Source organism: Cyanistes caeruleus, chromosome 1, assembly GCF_971803275.1.
Source record: "Cyanistes caeruleus chromosome 1, bCyaCae1.hap1.1, whole genome shotgun sequence".
Taxonomy (NCBI): domain Eukaryota; kingdom Metazoa; phylum Chordata; class Aves; order Passeriformes; family Paridae; genus Cyanistes; species Cyanistes caeruleus.
The window spans coordinates 152,652,056-152,677,346 of record NC_141701.1 but is presented as its reverse complement, the minus strand read 5'-3'; the positions used below and the strand labels follow the sequence as shown (position 1 = coordinate 152,677,346).

The 25,291-nt window shown below is 71.1% G+C and overlaps 3 protein-coding genes across 4 annotated transcripts; 1 reads left to right on the top strand and 2 right to left on the bottom strand.

Annotated features, from left to right (window-relative positions):
* Positions 1-131: 131 nt before the first annotated feature.
* On the bottom strand, positions 132-9,982 carry ASIC3 (acid sensing ion channel subunit 3). Of its 2 annotated transcripts, XM_086855112.1 has the most exons (11): positions 9,343-9,982; positions 6,684-6,834; positions 6,098-6,225; positions 5,183-5,333; positions 5,050-5,106; positions 4,133-4,286; positions 1,369-1,460; positions 1,218-1,297; positions 1,078-1,149; positions 930-976; positions 287-454 (listed from the first exon to the last, which is right to left on the bottom strand). In XM_086855112.1, the coding sequence occupies exons 1-11, from the start codon at positions 9,895-9,897 to the stop codon at positions 376-378; spliced, it is 1,566 nt and encodes a 521-aa protein (XP_086711238.1). In that variant the 5' UTR covers positions 9,898-9,982; the 3' UTR covers positions 287-375. The 2 variants fall into 2 exon arrangements, with proteins under 2 accessions (XP_086711159.1, XP_086711238.1); XM_086855033.1 differs by lacking the exon at positions 930-976 and having other exon boundaries at positions 132-454.
* Positions 9,983-11,498: 1,516 nt separating this feature from the next.
* On the bottom strand, positions 11,499-17,428 carry ABCB8 (ATP binding cassette subfamily B member 8). Its single transcript, XM_086853515.1, has 16 exons — positions 17,337-17,428; positions 16,173-16,446; positions 15,674-15,829; positions 15,510-15,604; positions 15,333-15,438; positions 14,673-14,834; positions 14,505-14,590; positions 14,334-14,431; positions 14,106-14,211; positions 13,966-13,999; positions 13,692-13,828; positions 13,489-13,583; positions 13,215-13,348; positions 12,960-13,107; positions 12,417-12,667; positions 11,499-11,614 (listed from the first exon to the last, which is right to left on the bottom strand). The coding sequence occupies exons 1-16, from the start codon at positions 17,411-17,413 to the stop codon at positions 11,519-11,521; spliced, it is 2,055 nt and encodes a 684-aa protein (XP_086709641.1). The 5' UTR covers positions 17,414-17,428; the 3' UTR covers positions 11,499-11,518.
* Positions 17,429-18,960: 1,532 nt separating this feature from the next.
* On the top strand, positions 18,961-24,935 carry ATG9B (autophagy related 9B). Its single transcript, XM_086856966.1, has 14 exons — positions 18,961-19,440; positions 19,587-19,630; positions 19,752-19,816; positions 19,895-20,053; positions 20,669-20,810; positions 20,917-21,665; positions 21,807-21,960; positions 22,463-22,642; positions 22,724-22,969; positions 23,036-23,205; positions 23,702-23,804; positions 24,206-24,284; positions 24,381-24,487; positions 24,799-24,935. Exons 1-13 carry the CDS (start codon positions 19,311-19,313, stop codon positions 24,470-24,472), a joined length of 2,313 nt encoding a protein of 770 aa, XP_086713092.1. The 5' UTR covers positions 18,961-19,310; the 3' UTR covers positions 24,473-24,487; positions 24,799-24,935.
* Positions 24,936-25,291: the final 356 nt, after the last annotated feature.

Sequence of the window (25,291 nt, the reverse complement as noted above, 5' to 3'; positions counted from 1 at the left end):
ACCCTCCCCACCATCCCCTGAGCCCTGGCCCAGCCCTGTGACCCCCCCAGTGTCGCCTTCTCCTTCCTGGAGCGCCCAGGAGCCCTCAGCACCCCAGGGCTCCCGTCCCCCCCAAACAGCCGGAGCCTGGGCCTGGGGCACTTCTTTATTTGGGGGGTCTGTAGGGAGGGGTTGCATGTCCAGCGTGAGGGGGCACAGGCAGCGCATGCAGGGACGTGGGAGCAGGGCCGGGGGGGGCCCTCACCCCCAGCCCCCCGACACCCCCTCAGGGGGCAGGGGGGGCCTGGAGGCCGCCCCGCGGCCCGGGGTGTCCCCCCCAGCCCCCCGGCCGGCGGGGGGGCGGGCTGGGCTCTGCGGGGGCGCCCGGGGGGGACCCTAGAGCCGGGTGACGAGGTAGCAGGTTCGGGGCGACGCCGAGACGGGGCGTGGGGCCGGGCAGGGGGGGCCAGGCGCTCTGCAGAGGGAGCGGGGGTCAGCCCCCACTGCCCCCACCGGCCCCCTGCCTGCCGGGGAGCTGTGCCCCTTGTGCCCCCAGGGTGGCCCAGGAGCCCTCCACTCCGGGAGGGGACACCACCCTGGAGCCAGGCTGGCCCTTCCCTTGTCCCCCACCCGGCCGCCCTCTCCTGCCCCGCTGCGTCCCAGAGAGGGGTTGGGGGACCCCAGCCCTGCTGAGGGGGGTCAGGGCAGGGGGGACCCCGGCACGGGGTGCTGTGGGGGATGATGAGGATGGGGGATGTCTGCAGGGAATGGGGGGGTCCACAGGGAATGAGAGGTTTGCAGAGAACGGGGGGGGAGATCTGCAGGGAATGGTCCCGCACCCCCGTGCTGGCCCTGGTGAGCCTCCCACGGACCCTCATCTCCCCCCAGGGAGTGCCAGCCCCACACCCCCGTGCCAGCCCCGGGGGGCTCTGCTTGCCCCCCACATGTACCTGGGTGGGCGCGGGGCCGTGGGGCTGCCCGGGACCGCCGGGTGCTCCTGGACGGGCGCACGGAGGGACGAGAGAGCGGTGAGCGGGGGGATGATGAGATGCGACCCCTGGGCAGGGGGCTGGGGAGTGGGGGGCGCGGGGGGGTTACCAGGGTGCCGCCATCACTCCGGGGGCTCCGCTTCTTCTCCTTGTACAGGCTGAGGAGTTTGTCCCGGAACACCTGGGGGGGGCAGGTCAGAGTCCCCAGCCCTGAGACCCCCGGGCAGGGGGAGGCCAGGGTGGGCTCACCTCATACAGGTAGTCAAAGATCTCCAGGATGGTGAGGAGGCTGGCACCGATGAAGAGCCCCATCTGCCCCCCGATGTCACCTGTGCGGGAGGTGACGTCAGTGGAGGCAGAGCCCGGTCCCCCCCGGCACCCCCAGGCCCCCGTCCCTCACCCAGCAGCCCCGCCACCTCGTACGCCTTCTTCTGCTCGATCATCTCGTAGTTCAGAGCCTCAAAGAAGATGTCCAGGACCAGCACATTGTCCCTGGGGGGACACAGGGGACGAGGGGGCAGCGTCAGCGGCACGGGGGCCGTGCCAGGCTGTGCTGTGTCCAGGGGGGGCTGGACTGTGCCCTGGGGTACCGGGGGACAGGACAGAGGGGTGCCCGCTGCTGGGGGCACAAGGGAGCGCCGTGCCGTGTCGTGCCGTGCCGTGCCGTGCCGTGCCGTGCCATGCCATGCCTGCTGTGCCATGCCTGCTGTGCCGTGCCGTGCCATGCCGTGCCATGCCGTGCCGTGCCGTGCCGTGCCATGCCATGCCATGCCTGCTGTGCCATGTCATGCTGTCACACATGCCATACCACGTCACACCATCATTCTGGGCTGTGTCAGTGCATGTGTGATGGGGACGCCGTGTGTGGCTGTGCCGTGTGTGGCTGTGCCGTGTGTGGCTGTGCCGTGTGTGGCTGTGCTGTGTGTGGCTGTGCCGTGTGTGGCTGTGCCGTGTGTGGCTGTGCCGTGTGTGGCTGTGCTCTGTGGCTGTGCCGTGTGGCTGTGCCGTGTGTGGCTGTGCCGTGTGTGGCTGTGCCGTGTGTGGCTGTGCCGTGTGTGGCTGTGCTCTGTGGCTGTGCCGTGTGGCTGTGCTCTGTGGCTGTGCCGTGTGGCTGTGCCGTGTGTGGCTGTGCTCTGTGCCTGTGCCGTGTGGCTGTGCCGTGTGTGGCTGTGCCGTGTGGCTGTGCCGTGTGGCTGTGCCGTGTGTGGCTGTGCCGTGTGGCTGTGCCGTGTGTGGCTGTGCCGTGTGTGGCTGTGCTGTGTGTGGCTGTGCCGTGTGTGGCTGTGCCGTGTGTGGCTCTGCCGTGTGGCTGTGCCGTGTGGCTGTGCTCTGTGGCTGTGCTCTGTGGCTGTGCTCTGTGGCTGTGCTCTGTGGCTGTGCTCTGTGGCTGTGCTCTGTGGCTGTGCCGTGTGGCTGTGCTCTGTGGCTGTGCCGTGTGGCTGTGCCGTGTGTGGCTGTGCTGTGTGTGGCTGTGCCGTGTGTGGCTGTGCCGTGTGGCTCTGCCGTGTGGCTGTGCCGTGTGCGGTTGTGCTCTGTGGCTGTGCCGTGTGGCTGTGCCGTGTGGCTGTGCCGTGTGGCTGTGCCGTGTGTGGCTGTGCTGTGTGTGGCTGTGCCGTGTGTGGCTGTGCCGTGTGGCTGTGCCGTGTGTGGCTGTGCTGTGTGTGGCTGTGCCGTGTGTGGCTGTGCCGTGTGTGGCTGTGCCGTGTGTGGCTGTGCTGTGTGTGGCTGTGCCGTGTGTGGCTGTGCTCTGTGGCTGTGCCGTGTGGCTGTGCTCTGTGGCTGTGCCGTGTGGCTGTGCCGTGTGTGGCTGTGCTGTGTGTGGCTGTGCCGTGTGTGGCTGTGCCGTGTGGCTGTGCCGTGTGGCTGTGCCGTGTGTGGCTGTGCTCTGTGGCTGTGCCGTGTGGCTGTGCTCTGTGGCTGTGCCGTGTGGCTGTGCCGTGTGTGGCTGTGCTGTGTGTGGCTGTGCCGTGTGTGGCTGTGCCGTGTGTGGCTCTGCCGTGTGGCTGTGCCGTGTGCGGTTGTGCTCTGTGGCTGTGCCGTGTGGCTGTGCCGTGTGCGGCTGTGCTCTGTGGCTGTGCCGTGTGGCTGTGCTCTGTGGCTGTGCCGTGTGGCTGTGCCGTGTGTGGCTGTGCTGTGTGTGGCTGTGCCGTGTGTGGCTGTGCCGTGTGGCTGTGCCGTGTGGCTGTGCCGTGTGTGGCTGTGCTCTGTGGCTGTGCCGTGTGGCTGTGCTCTGTGGCTGTGCCGTGTGGCTGTGCCGTGTGTGGCTGTGCTGTGTGTGGCTGTGCCGTGTGTGGCTGTGCCGTGTGTGGCTGTGCTCTGTGGCTGTGCTCTGTGGCTGTGCCGTGTGGCTGTGCCGTGTGTGGCTGTGCTGTGTGTGGCTGTGCCGTGTGTGGCTGTGCCGTGTGGCTGTGCCGTGTGTGGCTGTGCCGTGTGTGGCTGTGCTGTGTGTGGCTGTGCCGTGTGGCTGTGCTGTGTGTGGCTGTGCTGTGTGTGGCTGTGCCGTGTGTGGCTGTGCCGTGTGGCTGTGCCGTGTGCGGTTGTGCTCTGTGGCTGTGCCGTGTGTGGCTGTGCCGTGTGTGGCTGTGCCGTGTGTGGCTGTGCCTTGTGGCTGTGCTCTGTGGCTGTGCCGTGTGGCTGTGCCGTGTGCGGTTGTGCTCTGTGGCTGTGCCGTGTGGCTGTGCCGTGTGGCTGTGCCGTGTGGCTGTGCCGTGTGGCTGTGCCGTGTGTGGTTGTGCCGTGTGGCTGTGCCGTGTGGCTGTGCCGTGTGGCTGTGCCGTGTGTGGCTGTGCTGTGTGTGGCTGAGCTCTGTGGCTGTGCTGTGTGTGGCTGTGCCGTGTGGCTGTGCTGTGTGTGGCTGTGCCGTGTGGCTGTGCCGTGCTGTGTCACTGTCATGCTGGCCCAGTTCAGGGCTGCTGGGGGATGCTGTGTGGGTGTGCCATGTCACACTGTCACTCTGGGCCGTGCCGGTTCGCAGATGCTGGGGACGTTGTGTCACTGCTGGTTCATGTCATGGGGCCATGCTGTGCCATGTCACGCTGTCACACTGTGCCGTGTGATGCCAGCTCTCATGCTGGGCCAGGCCGTGTCACGCCGTGTGCTGGCGAGGTGCTGGGTGACACCGCAGTGGCAGCAGCAGTGGCAGCGGTGGTGGCAGCGTCACTCACGCAATGTACTGCTCCGTCTTGTTGAACTTCTTGGCCAGGTACTTGGCCGAGGCCTTGCTGGGGATCTTCACCATGGAGAGCTCTTTGCCGTAGCGCACCATGGCGCAGGGCGTGCGGCACGCGCAGTACTCGCTGTCCTTCGTCACCAGGAAGTCTGGGGGGGCGTGGGTGGGACGGGGACCCCCGGGACCCCTGCCCACGGGGGGAGGCAGGATGCTCCGGGGGCAGAGCTGGCTGGGGGTGGGTGCCACCCGGGACAGGTGTGCCACGCGTGCCGTGGGTGGCACATGGAGGGGGCCCCGCCCTGCGCATCTGGGGACAGCAGTGACCCCCACCCCAGCCAGGGCATGGGGACACCGGGGCCACACTCACAGTGCCAGGGACATGGGGACACCGGGGCCACACTCACAGTGCCAGGGACATGGGGACACTGGGGCCACACTCACAGTGCCGGGGACACCGGGGCCACACTCACAGTGCCGGGGACATGGGGACACCGGGGCCACACTCACAGTGCCGGGGACACCGGGGCCACATTCACAGTGCCAGGGACACCGGGGCCACACTCACAGTGCCGGGGACATGGGGACACCGGGGCCACACTCACAGTGCCGGGGACACCGGGGCCACACTCACAGTGCCGGGGACATGGGGACACCGGGGCCACACTCACAGTGCCAAGGACACCAGGGCCACAATCACAGTGCCGGGGACATGGGGACACCGGGGCCACACTCACAGTGCTGGGGACATGGGGACACCGGGGCCACACTCACAGTGCCGGGGACACCGGGGCCACATTCACAGTGCCAGGGACACCGGGGCCACACTCACAGTGCCGGGGGCACGGGGAGGCTGAGGGGTTCCCGGGAGAGGCCGGGGGTGTCCGGGGCCATTGGGGGGCACAGGGTACGTACCGAGCGCGGGGTCAGCGCACTCCTTGTACTGCTCCGGGGTGCAGACGTTGGCATTGCCTGCGGGGGAGGCGGTGGTCGCAGGGGCGGGGCGGGTCCCGCAGCCCCGCAGCCCCCCGGCCGTCCCCCCGCTCACCCGGCATGTGCACCATGCGGCAGTTGCAGTTCTCGGCCAGGTAGCGCGTCTCGCAGTCCAGGCGGCACGCCGTCAGGCTGTAGTTGGTGAAGAAGTCGGACTCGATGGGGGTGGCCTTGCAGTCCCCCCACGGTGGGGGCAGGTACACCAGCTGCCGGGCACCCGCTAAGGAAAACACGGCGTCCTGGGGCCCCGTGCTAAGCCCGAAGTCCCCGGTGTCGTGCCCAGCCCCCGGCAGCTCACCCCGCACGGCCGGCGCTGGGGGTCCCGGAGCCCCCCGTCCCACCGCGCCCCCTCCTTTCGGGCGGCGGGGAGGGGTCCCGAGCGCTCGTCGCCGGTACCGGCTGCCGCAGCGGGGGCGGTGGGGGGGTCAGCACGGACCCCCGCCCTCCCCTCGGTGCCGGGGGCAGCGATCGTGCCTGGTGAACAGCCAGCACCCCCACCCGCGGCTGCCAGGGCCACGTTCCTGCTGCCGCCGTGCTCCTGCCGCCCATGCGCCGGCACACGTGGTGACACCCACCCGAGGCACCTAAATTTAGGTGTCTGGCTGCGGGGGCCGGGTGCCGCCACCCCCCCGGCGGCTGTTCCGCAGAGCCGGGGGTCGCTGCCGGAGCCGCTGCCTGCGCAGGGGCCCCCCCACACCGTGCGCTGCCCCCGGCCCCTGCGGGGGCACGGGACCCCCGGCACGGCTGGGCACGGGGTGTCCCCATGGGGATGGCCGTGGTACCCGTGGCTCGGAATGTCCCCACGGGGATGGCTGTGGCAACACCAGGCCGTCCCAAGCCCTTTGGGGTTCCATTCTGGTCCCTCTGGGTCACCATCCTGAGCCCTCTGAGGGTCCATCCCAATCCCTCCGGGGGCCCATCCCGGTCCCTCAGGGGTCTGTGCCCAGCCCCGGGCGCCGTGCCCGGATACCCGCTGCTGCTGGCAGGAGACGAAGGTCTGGAAGCCAGGGGCAACGCCGAAGCCCAGCTGATCAATGAAGGGCGGCTCGTCCTGGCTGTGGATCTGCACCTTCACCCCCACCTCAAACGAGGTCTCATCTGCAGAGCAGGGGAGGGGGGTCAGGTGAAGGGCAGGAGATCTCACCCGTGTCCCCCCAGATGGGCGTGTGCTCAACTGTGTCCCCCCAGAAGGACAAGTGCTCACCTGGGAGCCCAGTGCTCTCCCCCATGGCCCCCAGAGGGGCAGGGTCTCACCTGTGTCCCCCCCAGACGGGCAGGGTCTCACCTGTGTCCCCCCAGAGGGGCAGGGTCTCACCTGTGTCCCCCCAGACGGGCAGGGTCTCACCTGTGTCCCCCCAGACGGGCAGGGTCTCACCTGTGTCCCCCCAGACGGGCAGGGTCTCACCTGTGTCCCCCCAGACGGGCAGGGTCTCACCTGTGTCCCCCCAGACGGGCAGGGTCTCACCTGTGTCCCCCCAGACGGGCAGGGTCTCACCTGTGTCCCCCCTAGAGGGGCAGGGTCTCACCTGTGTCCCCCCAGAGGGGCAGGGTCTCACCTGTGTCCCCCCAGACGGGCAGATACTCCTCCTGCTGCACGTTGAGCATGAGCTCGAGGCCGTTGCCGGAGCCGCCCTGCAGCGTGGTCAGCACCTCGCGCCCTGGCCCACCTGGGTTGAAGGTGTAGCACTTGCCCAGGCGCGTGAAGATCTGCAGGGACACGGGGCACACGCGGGGTGTGGGGACAGGGTCCCACTGCCACGGCAGGGACCCCACGTGGCCGTGGGGATGGGGCATTCGGTGCCACCGTGGGGACACAAGGACACCCCCGCGTTGTGGCAATGGCGATTCTGGCGCCTCGCATGAGCTACTGGACCCCAGTACCCCCAGAGCAGAATCCCCGTGCCCCAGGGTGGGATCCCAACGCCCTGCAGGACGCAGGATGGGGTCCCAGTGTCCTGGGGTGGGGTGCCAGTGCCCCCAGGAGAAGGCGGGGACGTTGGCGGTGCCCGCGCCTGTGCTGCCGCGGCTCTGCAGGGATATTGGGTTTCGTCACGGTTCCAGGGAACATGTGGGGACACTTGAGATGGGAGAGCACAAGCCAGAACGGTGCTGGGGTCCAGAACTCCTTTGTCACACCAGCAGAGGCCACCGTGTCCCCCCCAGGACCTGAGAGCCTGTCCTGGGCCAGCCACCCCAAGGACCCCGGGGACCCACACCCCCAACCAGGAACCCTGGGGTGACCTTGAATTCCCAGGGATCAGTAGCCACAGCCAGGGACCCTGGGGTGACCCTGAGCCCCCAGACTGGTCCCACGGCCCCCCAACTCCCCCCAACACAGTCCCATGGCGTCATGGCCCTCTCTGCTATGGGTGCCCCCACCCGGGGGTTATGTCCCACGGGGGGGAGTGGAGGGGGCGTTGCTGTGGCAACCAGCTGCTCCCAAAGTGGGGACCCGTTGCCATGGCAATGCGGTGCCCAAGGAGGAAAGGGGGGGGCGGGTGTCATGGCAACGGCTGCCCGGCACGGGGATGCTGGGGGGGGCATGGGTGGGGACAGCGATGGGGACACGGCCCCAGCACTGCCAGTCTTCCTGCACCCCACACCCAGAGTCACACAGGGACCCCCAACCCTGCACCCTGGGACCCCCCAGCCCTGCTCCCCAAAGATCCCCTGTCCCCACACCCTCATCCTGCCCCATCCAGCTGGCCTCGGGGGACGTGAGAGGAGACACAGCTCGTCCTGATGGCCCTTGGGCCCTCACCACATGTCCAGGAACCTCAGGGACACTGGGGCCCGGGCTGGGATAGGGTGCAGGGACACAGTGCCAGAGCTCAGCACCGTGGCCCAGGGCAGGGGATCCCAAGCCAGGACTAAGACTGGCTGAGCGTGGCGATTTGGGGGGCAGAGCCAGGACCCTGCTGCTTAACCAGGCACCTGCCACCCACCCCAAGTTCTGCCCTGGGGATCCTCAGCCCTCCTGCCACATGTCCCAGCCCTCAAACCCAGGGGCCATCACCACTGCCCGGCCATGCTATGGGGACACTGGCAGAGCAGCTCTGGCCACAGGCACAGGGGCACGGAGGGAGCATGGGGGGCACAGGCAGCATGGGGGGCACAGACCTGTCAAAAGGCAGCTCGTTCCTGAACTGTGTGATGAATTAATTAGTGCTCTAAGAGCATTAAGGTGACAGTAATTGCTGCGGACAGTGGACTGGGCAGCGCTGGCACGGCAGACGTGAGCTGCCCGGCGCCCACGCTGCTGCCTGGTGCTGCTGTGGCAGGAGGGAAGAGTCTGTGCTGCCCATGCCGCCATCACCGCCTGTGCCAATGTCCCTGCCTGTCCTGCCCATGCCACCGTCCCTGTCCACCCTGCCTGTGCCACCGTCCCTGTCCACCCTGCCTGTGCCACTGTCCCTGCCCATCCTGTCTGTGCCACCATCCCTGCCTGTGCCACTGTCCCTGTCCACCCTGCCTGTGCCACTGTCCCTGTCCATCCTGTCTGTGTCACCATCCCTGCCTGTGCCACTGTCCCTGTCCATCCTGTCTGTGCCACCGTCCCTGTCCATCCTGTCTGTGCCACCATCCCTGCCTGTCCCAGTGTCCCTGCCTGTCACACAAGTGTCACCATCCCTGCCTGTGCCACTGTCCCTGCCCTATTCTGGGGGCTGCACTGGGGTGTGCAGGAACCAAGCTGCTGGAGGAAGGGGTGAAGGGTGTGTGGAGCAGCAGTAGGGGGTCCTGGGGGTCACATCAGGGCTGGCAAGGGGACCCCCACCCATGCCAGGCAGGGAAGAACTTCCCACGGGAGCCTCTGTGCCAACAGTCAGGGCAGTGGCTGCTGCTGGCGGTGCCCAGCGGCACCTGAGGCTGGCACAGCTGGTGGGGGCTCACCCGTGGGCACCCCATAATCCTGAGCACCCTGTGCCCACCACCAGCCCTGCCCAGCGCCTGGATGCCCTCGGGACCCCCAGGCAGCACAGAGTCCCCAGCCCAGCCCCGCTGCATCCCGGGTGCTGCTGGCAGCCGCCTGGCACCCCTGCAGCGCCCAGGGCCGGGGCATCCCTGCCTGGCAGCTGCTGTCCCCAGCAGGGTGGGCAGGGGCTGAGATGAGAGAGGGGGATCACCTGCCGGTGTCTGAGCTCAGCGGGACCCCCGTGTCCCCCGGCAGCCCCGGGGCATCCCCCGGGGCCCCCTCCCCGGCCTCTGGGCACTCACCACGGTGAAGTTGCGGGCGGTGCAGCCGGTGCCTCGGAAGGAGCACTGCAGCAGCATGTCAGCCAGGTCGTGGCCCGTGCGGTTGTAGAACTCGGCCATGCTGAAGGGCTTCGCCTTGAAGTTCTTGAAGTTGGCCTTGTCGCGCAGCGCGGCCAGGACGTGGGGCTCGGCCAGCTGCGGGTTGCTGATCTCGTAGCGCTCGTTGAGCAGCGCCAGCAGCTCGCCCACGTGGTACATGTCGTTGCGGGTGATTTTGGAGAAGCGGAACTCGTTGAGGTTGCAGATGGTGATGGCCGGGAAGGTGAGGTTGCGGGCAGCCACCTCGTCCAGCTTGGTGACGTGGGGGTAGGTGAGGAAGTAGGCGACGCGCTCGGCGCACACGAGCAGCAGCAGCCCCAGCGAGCCCAGGAAAAAGCCGCCCCAGAGCACGCGGCGCAGGGACACGGCCCCGTAGGCGAAGACGTGGCTGATGCCGTGCAGCGAGGAGCTGTGGGCGAACGCCCGCAGGCTCGAGAGCCCCTCGCCCTCCCCGCTGCCCTCCGAGCCCCTCCTCATCCTGTTGCCGCCGGGGCCCCGCGGTGCCCCGCAGCCTCAGCCCATCGCCGCGCCGGGCTCCGGGCGCAGCTGGCGGGGAGGGAGCGGGGGGAGGAGGGTGGGCAGAGGGGAGGAAGGCAAGAGACGGGAGGGCAGGACCGGCCGCTTCGCTCCCCCGGCTCCTTCACGCCGCCGGTGCCGACGCTGCCCGAGCGGAGCCGCGGAGCCGCGGGCAGCGCAGCGCAGCCCCCGTCCCGGTTCCAGCCCCAGCCTCAGCCCCGCTCTCGGTTCCGATCCCGCTCCCGGTTCGAGCCCTGCTCCCGGATCCGGTCCCGATTCCAGCCTCGGTCCCCCTCCTGATCCCGGTCCCGGCTCTAGTCCCAGCCCCGCTCCCAGCCCCGGTCCCGCTCCCGGCTCCGCTCCCGCCGCGGCGCAGCCGCCGCCGGTCCCCGCCGTCCCCCGCCGCCGCCGCCCCCGCCCCTCCCGCTCGGCTCCACCCGCCGCCCCCGCCGGCGGCCGCGGCTTTGGGGTACGGGGGGACCGAGACCCCCGGGGAGGGGGGGCAGCGGAGAGCGCCCCTTCATCGGGCAGCCCAGGGGAACCCACCTCGGGGGTCACACAGAGGTCCCCCCTTCCCGGGGTCACACGGCGGTCCCTCCACCCCGAAAAGTGATGAGCCTTCATCCCAGAAAGATGTCGCAGGGTCCCCCCGCACTCCGGGGGTGACACAGGGGTCTCCCTTTCAAAGGCTGACCCATGGGACCCCCCCACGCCGGGAGAGTCATGCAGGGCTAATCCTACCCCAAGGGGTCACACAGAGGTTCCCCCGCCCGGGGGTTGACACGAGGGTCCCCGGCCTTGAGGGCGGCACGGGGGACAGTCCGTCCCGTGGTGCTACCAAGGGGTAGCTCCCATGGCAGGGGTCCCGCATCCCGGGGTCACGCAGAGGCTCCAGAAAGACGCCACAGGGCTCCTCCACTGCAGGGGTGATAGAGGGGCCCCCGCCCCGCAGGGTGACACGAGCGATCCCCCCTTACGGGGGGTCACATGGGGGTCTCCCCATCCCAGAGGTCACCCAGGGGTTCCTCCCCTCCGGAAGTGACACATGAGCCCCCCCCCTGCCCCGAGGGAAATATCGGGGTCCCCAGTCACAGAAACCACGCAAGGGCTCCTCCAACCCGGGGGGGAGGGGGAATTCAGGGGTCCCCCATCCCAAGGTCACGTAAGGGTTCACCCCTCCAGTCCCCGGGGGTGTCGCAGCGTTTCCCCGCTGGGCAGTGACAGGGGTCCCTCACTGCACGGGTGACACATGGGACACCCGAGGGTCACACAGGGACCCCTCACCCCAGCAGGGCCACACAGGGGTCCCGCACCTCGGGAGGGGGCTCACACCGAGCAGGGGGTGACACAGGGGGTGACACAGGGAACCCCCGGCCCCGCGCGGCCAGCAGGGGGCGTGGTCAGCATAGCCGGACACGCCCACAAACTACACGTCACTCATGGCCCCGCCCTGCACCCCGCCCCCTCCCCGGTGCCAAGGGCGCCCTCGAGCGGCCCGGAGGACCCTTCGCAACGTCCCGCCACAAAGAGGAGCCCCCCTGATTAATTAAACAACCCCCTGCTTAATAAACCCAGCCCTGGTTTATTGGGGGGAGCGGGGGGACCCCTCCTTAGTCTGCTGGCGGATGAGCTCGGCGTAGAGACCCCCGCGTCGCAGCAGCTCCTCGTGAGTCCCTGCCTGTGGAGACAGCGGGGTGTCACAGCCAGAGGGTGTCACAGCCACAGGGTGTCACAGCCACAGGGTGTCACAGCCAGAGCGTGTCACAGCCACAGGGTGTCACAGCCACAGGGTGTCACAGCCACAGGGTGTCACAGCCACAGGGTGTCACGGCCAGAGGGTGTCACGGCCGGAGCGTGTCACAGCCACAGGGTGTCACAGCCAGAGGGTGTCACAGCCACAGGGTGTCACAGCCAGAGGGTGTCACGGCCAGAGGGTGTCACGGCCAGAGGGTGTCACAGCCAGAGGGTGTCACGGCCAGAGGGTGTCACGGCCGGAGTGTCACAGCCGGAGCGTGTCACGGCCGGAGCGTGTCACGGCCAGAGGGTGTCACGGCCAGAGGGTGTCACGGCCGAAGGGTGTCACGGCCGGACTGTCACGGCCAGAGGGTGTCACGGCCGGACTGTCATGGCCAGAGGGTGTCACGGCCGGAGGGTGTCACGGCTGGAGGGTGTCACGGCCGGACTGTCACGGCCAGAGCGTGACACGGCCAGAGGGTGTCACGGCCGGAGGGTGTCACGGCCGGAGGGTGTCACGGCCGGAGGGTGTCACGGCCAGAGCGTGTCACGGCCGGAGGGTGTCACGGCCGGAGGGTGTCACGGCCAGAGGGTGTCACAGCCAGAGGGTGTCACGGCCGGAGCGTGTCACGGCCGGACTGTCACGGCCGGAGGGTGTCACGGCCGGAGCGTGTCACGGCCGGAGCGTGTCACGGCTGGAGCGTGTCACCTCCCGGTGCCCAGCCGTCCCCGCCCTGCGGGCTCACCTCAGCCACGCGGCCCCGGGCCAGCACGGCGATGAGCTGCGCGCCCCGGATGGTGCTCAGGCGATGGGCGATGAGCAGCACGGTGCGGCCGGTGGCCGCACGGTCCAGCGCCTCCTGCACCGCCCGCTCCGCCTGCGCATCCAGCGCGCTCGTGGCCTCGTCCAGGATGAGCACGGCCGGGTCCTTGAGCAGCGCCCGGGCGATGGCGATGCGCTGCTTCTGGCCCCCGGACAGCGCCGTGCCACGCTCGCCTGCGGGACACCGCGGGGACACCGTGGGGATGGCGGTGCCTCACCATCCCGGGGAGACCACCTAACCCACGGCCAGGGAACCCCCCAGAACCTCCGTGTGCCTCATCAGCCCGGGGAGAGCCCCACCTCCCACACCCGAACCCCATCCCTGCCACTCAGAGCCCGGTGCGGCCGCAGCTCCCTCTGGCACAGCCCAACATCGGCGGTGACCGGCAGCCGCTGTCCCCGCAGGGCCGGGACCATCTCGGCTGGAGGCCCACACTTGCCTGACCCCCTCCCGCCCTGGCCATACCCACGACGGTGTCGTAGCCATCGGGGAAGCTGCGGATGAAGCCGTCAGCGTTGGCGAGCCGGGCGGCCTCGTACACCTCGGCATCAGAGGCTCCCGGCTTCCCGAAGCGGATGTTCTCCATGATGGTTGTGCCAAACAGCACCGGCTCCTGCAGCAAAACCCCAGCCCTCAGCACTGAGCCTCAGCCACGGCCCACCTCCCTCCTCTTCCCCAGGGACAGCCGGGGGTCCCGGCCAGCGGCGCTCCTGTCCCCACCTGGCTGATGAAGCCGATGACCTGTCCCCGCAGCCAGGAGGGGTCCAGGCTGGCGATGTCCTGCCCGTCCAGGGTGATGGTTCCCGCCGTGGGCTCATAGAACCGCTCCAGCAGCGCTGCCACCGTTGACTTCCCTGGGGATGGGGACCCCTGAGCCCCCTGCTCCAGACCCCTGGCTCCAGCAGCACTGGGGGATTCCCAGTCCCCGGCACACGCTGGGCGCACTGGGCAGAACTGGGGCACAGGAGGATAAACCTGGGGCGGGTACTGGTACCTCCTCCAGAGGGGCCCACGATGGCCACGGTCTGGCAGGAGGGCAGGGTGAGGCTGAAGTCCTGCAGGACAGGGTAGCCAGGCCGGGTGGGATAACTGCAGGGAGAGGAGCAGGGGCTGCAGAGCTGTGGGGACATGGTGCCCGTCCCCCTGTCCATGGGGTGGCCCAGGGGGCCATGGGGGGCAGTCCCAGGCGGGACTCACCTGAAGGAGACGCGGTTGAAGCAGATGCGGCCGCACAGGGAGTGGGCAGGGATGGTGACTCCCCCCTGCAGTGGCACGGGGGGCTCCAGTCTCAGCAGCTCAAAGACACGGGCGCCAGCACTCAGACCCCGCACCGCCTGTGGGGGGACAGCAGGAGCACCTCATGGTCCCCCAGGCCCCACACCACCCGCAGGGAGGGTAGCGAAAGCACCCCCAGAGCCCCAAACCTGAATGCCCAGCCTCAGGGGGTGCCAGGAACCCTCACCCCACTTACCTGGCCCATCAGAATGGAGATGTTGGCCAAGGACCTGGGATGCACAAGGTCAGAGGTTGAACTCAGGGCTGTGCCCAGGCACGCTGCAGGGTACAGGGGCTGCCAGAGGTACTGGGGGTACCTTTGGGCCCCGCTCTAACCTTTGCACCGTCTGCGAGGCCACCAGGAAGGACATGAGGTCACCAGGCGAGAGCTGGTCTCCGGCCATCAGGGAGCCACCGACGAAGATGGTTCCCAGGACGATGCCTGTGGGGTGGGAGCAGAGCTGGGATTTGAAGGGGACATGCAGAAGGGACATTTGGACGAGGTCCTGCCCAAGGGAGTCCCACCCCACAGCCCCCCAGGTCCCACTCTGTGACCCCACTCACCATTGAGCGCCAGGTTGGAGAGCCCCTGGAAGGCGGCGATGCCGAGTCCTAGCCGCTCACTCAGCCGTCCGGCACAGTCCACCTCAGCACGGAACAGCCTGGGGCAGGGATGGGCTGGGATCCCCGCTGCCACAGCCCCAGCACCCCCAGGCCCCCCACCCTGCCCCTTACTCTGCCTGCTGCTCCTCCATGGCGAAGGCCCGCACGGTCCGCACGTTGCCCAGCGCCTCGTCGGCCACCACGGTGGCCTTGGCCACCTGCAGGGACAGGGGGGACAGTGGGGACACCCCACACCGTGACCCCGGGGGCGGCAGGAAGGGGGTCTCAGGTGAGGGTTACCTGCTCCTGTGCCTGGCGGGAGAGGCTGCGGAGGAAGGCGCCGATGAAGGCGCCGGCGCCCACCAGCGCCGGCAGCGCCACGAGCAGGAGCCCGGTGAGCTTGGGCGAGAGCAGGTACAGCGACACGAAGCAGCCGGCGGTCTGTGTGCCGCTGCGCAGGCCCTGGGGGAGGGGGCAGTGGCTGGGGGACCACCGGGCTTGCCCAGGAGATAGCCGGGCTCACCTGGAGATGGCCGGGCTCACCTGGAGATGGCCAGGCTCACCTGGGAGATGGCCAGGCTCACCTGGGAGGCGGCCAGGCTCACCTGGGAGATGGCCGGGCTCACCTGGAGATGGCCAGGCTCACCTGAGAGATGGCCAGGCTCACCTGGGAGATGGCCGGGCTCACCTGAGAGATGGCCGGGCTCACCTGGGAGATGGCCGGGCTCACCTGAGAGATGGCCAGGCTCACCTGGAGATGGCCAGGCTCACCTGGGAGATGGCCAGGCTCACCTGGGAGGCGGCCAGGCTCACCTGGGAGGCGGCCAGGCTCACCTGGGAGATGGCCAGGCTCACCTGGGAGATGGCCAGGCTCACCTGGGAGGCGGCCAGGCTCACCTGGGAGGCGGCCAGGCTCACCTGGGAGATGGCCAGGCTCACCTGGGAGGCCGCTGGGCTCACCTGGGAGATGGCCAGCTTGAAGGAAGACTTGAACTCCTGGATGTCGGCCGTCAGCCGTGTCACCAGCTGCCCCGTGCGTGTGGCATCAAAGAAGGCCACCTCCTGCCTGCCGGGGGAGCGGTGGGTGCGGGTCCCCGCACCCCCATCTCTCCCGTCCCCCGTGCCCGCTGGGGTTACCTGAGCAGGGCGCTGAAGAGCGCCTTGCGCATGTTGCCCGCCACCTGCTCGCCGACGCGGGCCAGCAGCGCGATGTACCCGAAGGTCAGCAGGCCCTGCGGGATGGGGGGGTCAGCAGGGCACCCCGGGACCCCCGCCCGCCCTCTCGGGAGGCCGGCACTCACCTGCAGGCAGTAGACGGCGAGGAGGCGCAGGGCCGGGCTCCGCACCTCCCGCAGGTACGTGGGCACGTGGCCGCGGGCACAGCGGGCCACCACGTTCACCAGCTGCCCCAGCAGCACCGGGATGCGCACGTTGAGCAGGGCCGCGCCCAGCGCCAGCTGCGGGGGTGCCCACAGGGACAGGGCTGTCACGGCGCCGGGACAGCAGCACCCAGGGTGCCGTGCCATTGCACCGGGACAAGCAGGTGGCCTGGCACAGCGCTGGGACAGCGGGTGTCACCCCCGGCGCTGGGGTGGCGCGTGCGTCACACAACAGCGGACACCAGCACGGTGGCTGTCCCGCAGTGGCACCGGGACAGTGGCTGCCACACCGCGCCATGGGGACGGGGGGTGTCACACCCCTGCACGGGGACCTTGGCCATCACGCTGTGGCACCGGGACAGTGTGACACGGGGACAGTGGGGACAGGGGCGATCGCGGCCACCCACTCGCCGCTGCTCACCACGACAGCAGCTGAGAGCGCCAGGAGCTGCGGGCGCAGGAAGGTCCAGAAGAGCGGCCAGTCAAAGGGAGGCTCCGGGGGGGACTCTGGAGGCTCGGGAGCAGCGGGGGGCACCGCGGGGACAGCGGCCTCCTGGCAGCGGGCGGCCGTGCCCAGCAGCCCCAGCAGCACGCAGCCCGTGGCCGAGCCGGCCCGGAGCAGGCGGCGGGGGGCCGGCAGCGCCGCGGGCAGCCGGGGGGGCCCGGCCAGCTCCAGGCGCCCCCCATACCTGAAACTGAGGAGAGGGGTGACTGAAAGGAGCCCCAGCTGGGGTGGCACCCACGGCTCACCCCAGGGACCTCAGAATGCCATCTCCCCCCACCAAGGGTTGTGGCCTCCAAGGGACCCGGGAGTCCAGGATCCCCCTCGGCATCGCCTGCAAGAGCTGGGGTGCCCCCACCACCCAAGGGGTTCGTGAGGCTGGGAACCTCCCGGGCACGCCAGGGCTGCGGGGCCCGAGCTCCCCCACACCTCTCAAGGTACCCCGGGGCTCCCCAGCTCCTGCCCCCAACCCCGCGGCTCCGGGAGGGCCCCGCACCCCTAAACCTCCCGGGAGCCCCGGCCTGCCCGTGGTCCCCCCGCAGGGATCCGGGTGTCTGGGAGCCCCCGCGAGTTCCCGGGACCCCTGACTCCCCTGCAGCCGGACTCGCACCCCCGGGACCACCGCGACCTCCGAGCCCGGGCTCCGCCCAGCAAGAGTTGGGGCTCCGGCACTCCAGAGGAGCCGAGAGCCCGGGATCCCCCCGAGCTGCCGTGCGCTCCCCCCGGGCTGCCCTGCGCTCCCCCCGGGCTGCCGTGCGCTCCCCCCGGGCTGCCGTGCGCTCCCCCCGGCTGCCGTGCGCTCCCCCCGGGCTGCCGTGCGCTCCCCCCGGGCTGCCCTGCGCTCCCCCCGGGCTGCCCTGCGCTCCCCCCGGGCTGCCCTGCGCTCCCCCCGGGCTGCCCTGCGCTCCCCCCGGGCTGCCGTGTGCTCCCCCCAGGCTGCCGTGCGCTCCCCCCGGGCTGCCCTGCGCTCCCCCCGGGCTGCCCTGCGCTCCCCCCGGGCTGCCGTGCGCTCCCCCCGGGCTGCCGTGCGCTCCCCCCGGCTGCCGTGCGCTCCCCCCGGGCTGCCCTGCGCTCCCCCGGTACCTGCGCCCCGGGACGGAGGGCGGCCGGAGCCGGGTCCAAGCGCCCGCTGCCCGCAGCAAGAGCACCGGCAGCGGCATGGCGGCACCGGCGGGGGCGGCACCGGGGGCGGCACCGGGAGGCGCGGGGCGGGAGCGGGGAGGGCCGGGGGCGGTCCCGGGCGGGCGGAGCCCCAACACCGCGGCTCGGGCCCTGCGCCGGCCCCGACCCGCTCCGGCCCCTCTCCGGCGCCTCGGGCCCTTCCCCGGTCTGACCCCTCGATCCCCGCTCCCGGCACGCCCGCTCCTCCCCGGGGCCGCCTCCGCAGCGGCCGGACCTGCACCGGAACCCCGCGCCGGAGCTCGGAGCGCACGGCGGCTCCCCCGACCCCCGCCGCTCCCCGGGGCTGCCCCCGCTGCGGCCATGGCGGGCGGCGGCGACCGGGGGGGCCCTTGAGCTCCGGCAGCGGCGGCGACAGCGGGGAGCGAGGCGGCGGCGAGCGGCCAGGTGAGCAGGGACGGGGAGCGGGGAGCGGGGCTGGCAGAGCCCGCCGGCCCCGGAGCGGGGTCACGCCGCTCCTTTCCGGGCTCCTTCGGCCCGGGACCCCCCATCCCGCTGGGGCGGCTGTGTCCCCTGCCGCCCTGGGGTGCCCGTGTCCCCACGTGTGCTCCCGGGTCACTCGCGGGGGTCGCTCCGGAGCCCCGTCCGCGTTCGCCATAGCCGTGTGTCACCGCTGGGGCTTGTGTCACCACGGGGCTGTCACCCTGCCGTGTCGCCACGGGCAGGTGTCCCCATGCGGAGCCCCGGGGTCCCCGTGACACAGGTGACGCTGCGGGAACGCACGTGTGTCCCGGCAGGGTCACCGGGGCCATTGCCGGGGGCCGCCGGGTCCCGCGGCTGCCACGTCCCCCGGGCTCTGTCCCTGGCCCGGGGGTGGCTCTGTCCCTGGCCCGGGGGTGTCCCTGGCCCCGGCCCGGGGATCCCCCCGGCCCCCCCACCCCTTACACTCGGGCTATTTTCGGGGCCGCGGGTATTTTTGGCTTCCCGATGCGGAGCTGGTTGGGACGGGCCGTGCCGGTGTCACCCGCCGGGACACCCGATCCTGGGGGATGCGGCCGCTGTCCCCAAGGGGGTGCGGGGGGTCGGGTCCCTCCTGCCGCATCAGCCCCGCGCCGTGAGTCAGCCCCGGGCAGGCGGGGCCAGACGGTGTCACCTGCGGCCACCGGCCCGGCCGGACACCGGCTGTGGCCACCGCGGGGGACGCAGGTGACGCGCGGGGCTGTGGTGAGGGGACCGCGGGGGGAGGTGGACGGGGGTCCCGTCCCTTCCCCATGGGGTGATGGTCCCATCCAAGGGTTTGGGGTCCCTTCCAAGAGTTTTGCCTCTCCTGTGGGGGCTGTCCCCTGCCCCAAGGTCCGGGGTCCTGCCCTGCCCCAGAGAGGGGGGGGGTCCAGTCCTTCCCCGGGCCGGGGGCGCGCAGGGCACTGAGAGGCCACCGGGGCTCAGGACTGGTCGTGAGCCGGTCCCGTGCTGCCCCCCGGCTCCGGGGGTCGTGTGTCCGTGGTGAGTGGGGTCTGTGGGGGGGTCTGTGGGTACAGGAGTCCATGGAGGGGGGTCTATGGGAAGGAAGAGTTTGGGGAGAGGTGTCCCCCTACTCGGACCGGGCAGCACAGCGTGGCCTGGGGGACACCGGGGGGGAAGTGTTGGGGTCCCTCAGACCCCGGGGACCCTCCCGGGGAGCCCCGAGAAGCCGTGCAGGGTCACGGCAGGCTCTGGCACTGGCCTGGCCGGTGGGACAGGAAGGGCCGGTGGCACCTGCGGTGTCACCTGCCCGCGGCCAGGGCCAGCTCAGGCCACCCGAATTCGGGGCACGCGGGCGGCGCTGCGGGACCCGAGCGGCATTTCCTGTGCCTCACACCTGCCCCGACCCCCTCCGCCCCACACCTGCCCCGCGGCGGCCCCATCTCCGTGGCAGGTGCTCACGTTCCCCGGCAGGTGATGGCGGAGCGGGGAGAGGAGGACCGGGAGTACCGGGAATACCGGCGGCTGGAGGATTGTGAGGAGGACTCGCCGCCCGGCGAGGAGGAGGAGGAGCAGCTGCTGCTGCACGTCACTGAAGGACCGACAGGTACTGGGGTCCCATCTGCTGGGGGATCGGGCTTCCCGTGGCTGCTTGGGGACCCCAGGTGGGTGTTTCTGGGTGGGGCGCGGGGGTCCCAGGTGGGGGGGCGGTACCACGTTCCCACCTGACCCCCCCCCGTGTTTTTCCCCCAGACTCGTGGCACCACATTAAGGACCTGGACAGTTTCTTCACCAAGATATCCTGGCACAGCCCCTGGTGGCACTGTGGGGGACGTGGGGGACGTGGGGTGACTCTGGGGATGGGGATGGACATGGGGGGTCCATCACCCCTTCGTAGTCTCCTTAACCCCTCCCCACATCTACCAGTTCCACCAGAGGAATGGCTTTGCCTGCGTCCTGCTCTCGGACGTCCTCGAGCTGCTGTAAGCGATGCCGCGTTGTCACCGGGCGGTGCCACACGGCTGTGACCCGGGGGTCCCACTGACCCCCCGTCCCCCCAGGCAGTTCCTGTTCGTCGTCACCTTCAGCACGTTCCTGCTGTGCTGTGTGGATTACGATGTCCTGTTCGCCACCCGCCCCCTCAACCACAGCCACGTCCCCGAGCGCGCCAAGGTGACGCTGCCCGACGCCGTGCTGCCCGGCCCGCAGTGCGCCCGCAGGTGGGCAGGGGGACACCGGGGGACACTGCAGGAGCTGTGCAGGCCTCTCGCTGCTGCGGGTGACGCGTGGGGTCCCAGCGGTGTGGGTGACATGCGTGTCCCCAAAGGGTCGGTGGCGGTGGGCGGCTACCGCTGCTGCTGCCTGCGTGGCCACGCAGAGCGCCCGGTGCCACCAGCGTGGCTCTGTGGGGGCCAGGGCACCGCTGGTGTGGCTGCCCGGGGTCCTGGTGCTGTGGGACACGTGTGTCCCCAGCAGTCTGAGACAGCAGATGGCCACGAGGCGCTTGGTGGCACTGGTGACGCCTGTGTTTCTGCAGGCTCCGTGGCAGCGGGTGGCAGGTGGCCATGGGGGGTTGGTGGCACTGGTGACACCCGTGTCCCCGCAGGCTCCGTGGCAGTGGGTGGCAGGTGGCCGTAGGGGGTTTGTTGGCACCGCTGACACTTGTGTCCCCACAGTCCCCATGTCAGCAGGTGGCTTCTGGTTCTGCTGGCGCTGGTGTGGCCGTGGGGGGGTTGGTGGCACTGGTGACACCCGTGTCCCCGCAGGCTCCGTGGCAGCGGGTGGCAGGTGGCCGTGGGGGGTTGGTGGCACTGGTGACACCCGTGTCCCCGCAGGCTCCGTGGCAGCGGGTGGCTGCTGTTCCTGCTGGTGCTGGCGGGCGCGGTCTGGCTGTGCCGCCTGGTCACGGCGCTCCGGCGCCTCGTGGGCTACTGGGAGATCCGGAGCTTCTACATCCGCGCTCTCGGCATCCCCGCGGTGAGGGGCCGGGGGCTGGGCAGGGGCCCGCGGGGGGCTCCGGGCTCCGGGCCGGGCCAGGCGGTGCCGCGGGGCGCCCGGGCCGATCCCCGTGCCGTTGTCACAGGAGGAGCTGTGTAACCACAGCTGGCAGTCGGTGCAGGCCCGGCTGCTGGCGCTGCAGCGGCGCCAGCCCCTGTGCGTGCCGCGCCGGGAGCTGACGGAGCTGGACATCCACCACCGCATCCTGCGCTTCCGCAACTACACCGTGGCCATGGTCAACAAATCCCTGCTGCCCGTGCGCTTCCACCTCCCGCTGCTCGGCCCCGTCGTGTTCCTCACTCGCGGCCTGCAGTTCAACCTGGAGCTGCTGCTGTTCCGCGGCCCGGCCGCGCTCTTCCAGAACACCTGGAGCCTGCGGCCGCAGGTGAAGCGGGCGGGCGCTCGGCGGGCGCTGGCGCGGGGGCTGGCGCGGGCGGCCGTGCTGCTGGGGGTGGCCAACCTGGCGCTGTGTCCCTGCGTGCTGGGCTGGCGCCTGCTCCTCGCCTTCTTCAGCTACGCCGAGGGGCTGAAGCGGGCTCCGGGCAGCCTGGGCGCTCGCCGCTGGTCGCTCTACGCCCGCCACTACCTGCGCCACTTCAACGAGCTGGGCCACGAGCTGCGGGCGCGGCTGGGCCGCGGCCACGCGCCGGCCACCAGGTACATGGACTCGTTCAGCAGCCCGCTGCTGGCCGTGCTGGCTCGCCACGTCGGCTTCTTCGCCGGCTCCGTGCTGGCCGTGCTCATCGTGCTCACCGTGTACGACGAGGACGTGCTGACGGTGCAGCACATCCTGACGGCCATCACGCTGCTGGGGCTCGTGGTCACGGTGGCCAGGTGCGTGCCGGATCGCCGCTCACGGTGCCCGGGTGCGAGGGCCGGACTCCGCCGTGCCGTGCCGTGCCGGGCCAGGCCGGGCCGGGCCGGGCCTGGCGGGCGGCGGGGGGCTAAGGTGGGACCCCGGCCGTGCCCCTGCAGGTCCTTCATCCCGGACGAGCACGCGGTGTGGTGCCCGGAGCAGCTGCTGCAGCGCGTCCTGGCTCACGTTCATTACCTGCCCGAGCACTGGCAGGGCCGCGCCGGCCGCGCCGAGACACGAGCAGAGATGGCGCAGCTCTTCCAGTACAAGGCTGTGGGTGCAGCCCCCCCGCCCCCCGAGACCCTCCTCCCCAGGACCCCACTCCCCTGGGGCCATCCTCTCCCCACCGCTCCCCACCCCCGCGACCCCGCAGACCGGCAGCCCCCCCATCCTGGGACTCCCCACCTCAGGATCCCCAGCTGGGACCCCTGGACAGGGACCCCCTGCTCCAAGAACCCATTGCCCCGGGACTCCCGGGACTCCCGGCCCCAATCCCCTGCCCTGGGACCCCCCACCCCACGGACGGGGAGCTGCCTGTGCCAGGATCCCATATCCTGGCATCCACCCCACTGGGGCCCTCCGAGACTTCCCATCCCAGGAGCCTCCTGCTTTGGAATCCGCCGCCCCGAGATCCCTTCACCCCGGGGCAGCCCAAGGACTCCCCTCCTCAGGACCTGCCGCCCTGATCCCCCAGCCCTGGACATCCCACCCCGGGACTTCCCAATGTCCCTTCTTCCGCCCCGGGACGCTCCCCGATCCCGCTGTCCCCGCGCAGGTTTTCATCCTGGAGGAGCTGCTGAGCCCCCTCGTGACCCCCCTCATCCTCATCTTCGCCTTTCCCCCCCGCGCCCTCGACATCGTGGACTTCTTCCGCAACTTCACGGTGGAGGTGGCGGGGGTGGGCGACATCTGCTCCTTCGCGCAGCTGGACGTGCGCCACCACGGCAACCCCCAGGTGGGCACCGGGGGGCCCGGGCCGGGGCGTTCCGGGGCCGTGCGTCCCCTGCCGGGGTGTCCCACGTCCCTGTCCCCGCAGTGGCTGTCGGAGGGACACACGGAGGCGCCCCCGGAGCGCCAGGCGGAGCACGGCAAGACGGAGCTGTCGCTGATGCGCTTCGCCCTGAGCAATCCCCGCTGGCGGCCGCCGCCGCCCGCCCGCCGCTTCCTCGGCCACCTCCAGGCGCAGGTGACCCGGGACGCGGCCGCCGCGCCGCCCCCGCGGCCCCTGCTGGCCGAGGGACCGCTGGCCGCGTCCCTTCTGTCCGAGGACTCGGCCCTGGCGGTGAGTGGGGGGCTTCGGGGGGGCTGCGGCGCGTTTCGGCTCTCCCGCTGACGAACGTGCCCACAGCCCGAGGGGCTGGTGGCCAGCGGGCTGCTGGCCCGGGAGCCGCGCTTTGGGCAGCCCTGCAGCACGGCCAGCGCCACCGCCAGCCTGCTGGCATCGCTGCGGAACCCCCTGGGGACCCCGCCCTGCCGCGCCCCCGACAGCCCCGGCGAGCAGCGCGGCCCCGAGGACAGGTGGGGACACGGCTGGGAAGGTGCCAGGGCAGGGAGGGGACTGTCGTGGTGGGGAGGAGTGTTCTGGGGGGCCGGGGGGTCGTGGTGGGGAGGGGAGGGGTGGCACGGAGGGGGTGGCACGGAGGGGGGGTGGCACGGAGGGGGTGGCACGGAGGGGTGGCACGGAGGGGTGGCACGGAGGGGGTGGCACGGAGGGGGGGTGGCACGGAGGGGGGGTGGCACGGAGGGGGTGGCACGGAGGGGGTGGCACGGAGGGGGGGTGGCACTGAGGGGGGGTGGCACGGAGGGGTGGCACGGAGGGGTGGTGGCACGGAGGGGGTGGCATGGAGGGGGGGTGGCACGGAGGGGGTGGCACCGATGGGGTGGCACAGCGGGAAGGGGCGGCGGGGCGGGATGTCGTGGCAGGGAGGGGTTGTTGTGCCAGGGAAGGGGTGTCCCAGCGAGGGGGGTGTTGTGGCGGGGCTGTCACCTCGTGCCACCCCTCCCGTGCTCCAAGGCCGGCGCTGAGCGAGTCGCGGCTGCGCAGCCTGAGCCGCTCGGCGCTGCTGGCCGAGGTGGCCTCGGCCGAGATGAGCCTTCACGCCATCTACCTGCACCAGGTGTGTCACCTGCGCTTCCCGGGCTCCCTTGGGGCTCCCTGCTGTCCCCGTGCCCACCCGAGTGTCACTGTCTGGCTGCTCTGCCTCACCCCCTGGCAGTCCTGCCTGGCCCCTGTCCCTTGTCCCCAGCGCCGCTCCTGCCGCCCCACGGGGTGACAGCCCCCCACCGTTCTTGGCCACCGCCCGTCGGGGTGCTGGGGACGAGGCACCGCAGCTGGAGCCACCCGTGCTGCCCCTTCTGCCACCGCTTTGGGGCTGCGGAGTGTCGCGGTGCCCCCGCTGCCCCATGGGGGGCTCTGAGTGCCCGTGCGGGGGGGCTCTGCTGTGCCGGGGGGCTCTGCCCGCCTCTGGGGGTGTTCTGAGCACTGATCTGGGCTCTCTTGACCCCCTCTCCCCCCCAGCTCCACCAGCAGCAGCAGCAGCCGCAGGGCCCCGGCCCCCAGCCCGCGGGGGCACCCAAACACCCCTTCGTGACCACAGGTGAGCTCCGGCCCGTGGGGTGTCCCAGGGGGCTGGGGGGACGCTGCTGAGGGCGGTGGGGGGCTCTGCAGGTCCTGACCCCCCCGTGCCGCCCAGGCTCGGCTGCCCGGGCCTCGCAGCTGCGGGAGATGCCGCTGGGCGGGTGGGCCGAGGAGGAAGAGGAGGAGGAAGAGGAGACGATGACGTAGCCGGACCCAGCTCTGGTGGGTGGGGACACGGGGGAGCGGGGACCCCCGGGATTGGGGGGAAGCCCCCGGGGCGGGGGGCCGTGGTAACCCCAGAGGATCCAGGGACCCCCGGCAGTGCCGGGCGGGGGCACAGAGATCCCCGGGGCTGGGGTTCGGGGGGTCCCGCTGCCACGTGTCGGGGTCCCCAAGAACTGGGGTGCCCAGTGTTGGGGTCCCCAAGAACTGGGGCCCCACTCCGGGATCTCCACTCCGGGGTCCCTGCTCTGGGGTCCCTGCTCCGGGGTCCCTGCTCCGGGGTCCCTGCTGACACCCCGTTCCCTCCTCAGGGTCCTGGTTGTGCCGAGACCCCCCTGGAGGTGCCGGGGGAGCCGCCAGGGGCACGGTGGGGGGCTCGCCGTGCCCACTATGCTGCCAGGGCCAGGGGGGCCCTGTCGGTGGGAGCCCCCCCCCCCCGGGGCGTCCCTCGTGCCCCCAGTTCGGTGCAGGGCCAGGGGTGCTGCCAGGGCCCCCGCCCGGGGCTGCTTTTGGGGGGCGCGGGGCTGCTGCCCCCGAGGTGACCCGAACAGCGGCTGAAATAAAAGTTTACAGAGGGGCTGTGGGCTGTGCCCGGGGTGAGCTGGGGGTCCCGGGGGGCGATGCCGTGGGTGGGCCGTGGCTGTTTGCAGTGACACCGGGGGGTTCGGGTGGGGGGTGCTGCCAGGGGGTGCCCTCAGCTGCGGTCGCCGTGGCCACGGGACCCCTCCCACCATTTCCCACCCCTCGCGTCCGGAGCGTGGCCGGGTGACCCCAGAGGTGTCACAGAGCCCATCCTTCCCTGTG